Below are 4,613 nucleotides of genomic sequence, written 5' to 3' on the forward strand. Positions count from 1 at the left end.
CCGGTGCAGCGCCCGAGCGCATTGCCTACATGTCCTCCAGGCCACTCCTTGAAAACAAGTCCGATGAGAGGAAATTTAGTCTTGAGAAGGACCCTGCCAAATCTGTCTGCACCCTGACAGTGAGCAAAGTAACTCTGCAAGACTCGGCTACCTACTACTGTGCGAGGTGGGATGCACAGCGGTTGAAGGCCATAGGCGGCCTGCACAAAGACGTGCTCTGCTTCCTGAACCGGAGCCTGAAGTGTTTGACCGCACGCAGGAACACCCCCACCCTACCTTCGCCATCGGCCTTGAATCAGACACACTGTACAGGCAGCCAGATCCAAGAGACCTGCTGAGCTAGCGCGGGCTTTGCAGACACGCGCTACAGTCAGCACCAGCAGAGCTCTGGTTTCACGTCACCAACAACAAGGTGGCGTTTTCATAGGTCTGGCTGGATTGTCTCTGGGTGGGTTTACAGGGCGGCCGGGTGGGCCAGCTGGCAGAAGGAAAAATCATTCTAGGCCCACTACCCTTCAAGCTACATCTTTGGAATAAGTCCCCAGTTACACCATTTGTGTGGCAGAACAGAGGGGTGCAAGTGAAAACAAACTTGAAGCACCGCTCAGGACTGCAGATATCAGATACTCATTTTGTACTCCTCTGCAGGTAGAGAATCTTGTCTTAGTTTCTCTTTGTTTTCCATCTGGAGAGGATCAAACCCTCATTTAAGTTAAAAAACACAAGTCTCTCAACTGACTTCAGCGGGGCTTCTCGTCCAACGTGGCAGCTAGCCTGCAAAACAAACAGCAACAATAAAACAGATCCTCAGACTTCCATTGTTCAAACAGAAAGACAGCTGAAGTTTTTTCACCCCTTTCTGTTTGCAGCCAAACAACTGATTGTTAAGGTCACAGGACCGCTGTGCTCTGATCCCAAAAGACCGACCCTATGCCCAGCCTCTGGCACAAGGTACATTTGGAGATGCCGCTCTGGGCTGTAACCTCTCACCTTACCTGTGACAAGAAACAGTCACAAGCGCAGCAATCCTCCTTCTGAGCTCCCAGATGGTGCTGTGTAGTCTCCTGGCCTTTGGCATTCAACTTGTGCGATGAGCAGGAGTTTGAGGGCCTTCAAATTCATTAAGCTTCAGGCTCTTACTTCTGCTTCCTTTTATTGGCAGTGGGACTGAGGAAAAGCGTCTGACCCCACACATTGTTTAGCAGCCTTCAACTACTTTACAAGCAGTGGTAAAATTGCTTCAGACTACACAATTACTTTGTTAAATGAGTTAAAGTAATCTGGGGGGAGAGTGCATGAGAGAGAGAGAGAGAGTGAGCGAAATCAGGTGAGTTTGTGCTGCTTGTGTAAAAGCTATAATCGGGCTGTTAACATTCAGCAGGGTGCAGCCACGCTGCTTTTTCTCAACGTCACCTGCCTGCTGCCAGCGGAGCCTCTCCGGATGATGCCCGAGTGAGTCATTTCCTTTCCTCAGCCGCAGCAGCTCTCCGTTGCTGTCGGGAGATCTGTCCCCTTCTTCCTGAAGGCAGACGCCAGCAAGAGCCATCAGGATGCTGCTGCTCCCGCTCCTGGCTCTGGCTGCAGCCTGGTCTCGTAGGTTCCCCTTGTCACCACAGCATGGCACGGGGCAGCGGCAGGAGGTACCCCTTGTTTACGAGTGTGAGTGAACAGCAGGCTAAGAGCGCTCCTTGTGTTTTCTCTCCTTCTTTCTAGATGGACAAGTGCTTCTGAAGCAGAGCCAAGTATCTACTACCAAACGGCAAACGAAAACTGCACGGATTGAGTGTAAAGCCGAGGGCATATCTGACTTCCGGTCTGCGTATATACATTGGTACCGACATATACCACCCAAAGCTCCCGAACGGATTCTGTATATCGGATCAGCTCAACCTGTTTATGATGACAGTTCCTATAGAAACAAGTTTGGGTCTTCAAAGAAAGACACAGATGTCTGCACTTTAACTGTCAGGGACATCGACTCCAGCGATGAAGGTACCTACTACTGTGCCTACTGGGAGTCCCACAGAACCAGAAGAGCACAGGCAGCCCGTACACAAAGCTGCCTCTACCCTGAGCGGCAGGCTTTCTGTCAAATGCAGGGAAACACCATTGCACCTTCCTGCCTCTAAAACAACACAACAGGTTCATGCTGCGTATGTAAGTCTAAATAACTGACAGAGAGAAAAGCACAGAAAAGCAGCATTCTGCACCTCAACTGGTATAATGCGCTGTGCTGGGGAAAAGGAGCCCTCCTGTGCGTGATGGCGTTACAGCTGAAAGTAGACAGTGGCACAGTTTTGTCTTTCAAGAAGGCAGATACTTCCCCACATACAGTCTGAGCTGGCAAAAATGAAGCAAATGGCAGGCAGGCAGCACAGGAGGGGCATATTTGCACTGAAGAGGTAGCCTGGGAGACTTCACACCCAGGTCACGATGGCGATACTGGTGATGCTCCTCACTCATCACTCCCACCCTAATGTTTCATTGATGATGGTCACTCAGTGATGAGGAGGGCTGCTTCTAACACCGATACGCCCTAGGACCCCTTGTTATAGGCAAGGGTCTGTAATACTGTGCCTCTCCTGAAAAGACGGCCCCGAGAAATTATTGTGAAGATCATTTACGAGAGAAAGCTGCAGACTACAGCAGTCCAAAGTTGATTATCTCTTTTGGGTCAGAAAATGAGAAATCATTCCCAGCGTAGAGAGTGCTGTGTGGTGGCTGCTGCCCAAGTGACCGTTTGCCATGCAGCCTGTGCAGGGCACCTTTGCAGGGCTCTGAAATGAGGAAAAGTACAAGCAACAGCAGAGGGCAGAAAACGGCTGCCTGGGAGACACGCACGCTTCACCCTGGCGTCACATCACCGTGTCTGGGGTAGATGGATAAGGGGACGAGGCAGTTTGGAGCTGCTTTAAGGAAGACTCAGAGGTGACAGTTCACTATGACTTACCTGATTTGTGCTACCAAAGCAGGCAGTATGTTCTAGGAAAGGCTGCTGAAACGTGCTTCTGGGACAGCTTTGGGGTGTCTGAGGTCAGGAGAACGTCCTTGGGAAGGGCCAGAATGTAACCACTGGACTTTTTATGTGTGAGCTCAGCACGTAAGTCTGAGAGGAATGTAGCAGATTGATAGAGGAAGAAAAATTACTTCAAATTGACTATTTTAGCTCCTTTCTACACCGTTGCTGATGGGGTTTAGCTTGTCAATAAATTTAACCCCCCGCCATGGTAGCAAGTTGAAGAACGACCATTGGATGTGACAAATGAGTCATTTCCTCCTCCCACTTGTTTGGAGCTTTCTCCACCTGAAGGGCTTTATAACGTTTTTCTCTCCATTTCATTTCCAGGTTTAACCCACACGGGCAACATGTTGCTGCTCCCAGTCCTTCTTGCAAGTTCTCTGTGGTCCCGTAAGCCCTTTTTCCTCTCCCCTCTCCTTCCCGTGTGCCGAGAGCACAGTCGGGGCTCCAAACTCCAGTGGTTTCTTCCCTTCACACAATTTCTCTGCTTCCCCTTCCAGGTGGAGACACGCAGGCAGTGCCAGTGCAAACCCCAGCGCTCCGGAGGCAGGTGAAGGGCAGCTCTGTCAGCATGGAGTGCCGGATGAGCGCCGATAACATTGTGCACTGGTACAAACATCTTCCTGGGCAGCCACCAAAGAGGATACTGTACATGTCGGGGCAGTCACCTGTTTTTGATGACAGTGCTGATAAAAGGAGATTTCAAACTCGGAAGCATTCTACGAAGCCCCTCTATAGTCTTAGGATAGGTTATTTAACGCCGAGTGATTCTGGCACTTACTACTGTGCCTACTGGTTTTTTCAAGGCATCACAGTGTTAGATCGGCAAAGATTAGCCATACAAAAAGGTCGTTTTGCACTCTGAACCACAAGATCTGAACTCTGCCAAAATCCAGAGGGTTCCCTGTTCCACTCCCCTCTCATGATTTTCTGCAACTGGATAAGGATTACAGCAATTTGTTTCTGACAAACGCTAAACATATGATGATAACGATCACCATATCATTTCAGTACTCACGCATGTCTGTAATATCCAGAAACAAGACAGTCCCAGTCACTTCAACATAAATGGAGTGAACATGGCTCTTAAGAGGAAGGCTTGATTGTCATCTAAGCACTCCCCTGAGAGTGAGGGAGGCCTGACAAAATTAAGGACTTGACAACAGTTCTTTCTTGGAAGAGAGGGACCCTTTCCATTGCCAACACACAGGGGCAGGGGTCTCTCCTTGCCTGACTCTCCGTTGAGCCCTCTGCTCATGGGCACCTTTCCAAGCCAGTTAGCAACACACGCTTACCACCGGCTTGCTGCATGTGGCCAACCACCAGCAGGAGGGAGGCCAAAGCAGCTAATCTCCTCCACACCCTCGCACCCCAGGCTCACCAGTCACAAGGGAGCGCCCCACAGCATCAGCCCCACGCATCGAGATGACCCTCTGCCATGGCTGTTGACAGCAGCCCTCACCAGCCTCGCTTTTGTTTACCAGTCTTCCTTTCCAAGAGGTGCTTGCATCTTATCCAAACTTCAAAATGAAATCCTGCGGCTGTGCATTTCCTCCCACATGCAAAACCAAAGCAAAGGTGCCTTCCCATGGTG

General features: G+C 50.2%; 1 protein-coding gene across 1 annotated transcript; it reads left to right on the forward strand.

The window, feature by feature from the left end:
* The first annotated feature begins 947 nt into the window (after positions 1–947).
* Positions 948–4,059, forward strand: LOC135312022 (uncharacterized). The gene is made up of 4 exons (XM_064443877.1): positions 948–1,593; positions 1,714–1,992; positions 3,347–3,409; positions 3,520–4,059. Exons 1-4 carry the CDS (start codon positions 1,551–1,553, stop codon positions 3,882–3,884), a joined length of 750 nt encoding a protein of 249 aa, XP_064299947.1. The 5' UTR covers positions 948–1,550; the 3' UTR covers positions 3,885–4,059.
* The last annotated feature ends 554 nt before the right edge of the window (positions 4,060–4,613 follow it).

This window comes from Phalacrocorax carbo, chromosome 2 (assembly GCF_963921805.1).
Source record: "Phalacrocorax carbo chromosome 2, bPhaCar2.1, whole genome shotgun sequence".
In the NCBI taxonomy this organism is placed as follows: domain Eukaryota; kingdom Metazoa; phylum Chordata; class Aves; order Suliformes; family Phalacrocoracidae; genus Phalacrocorax; species Phalacrocorax carbo.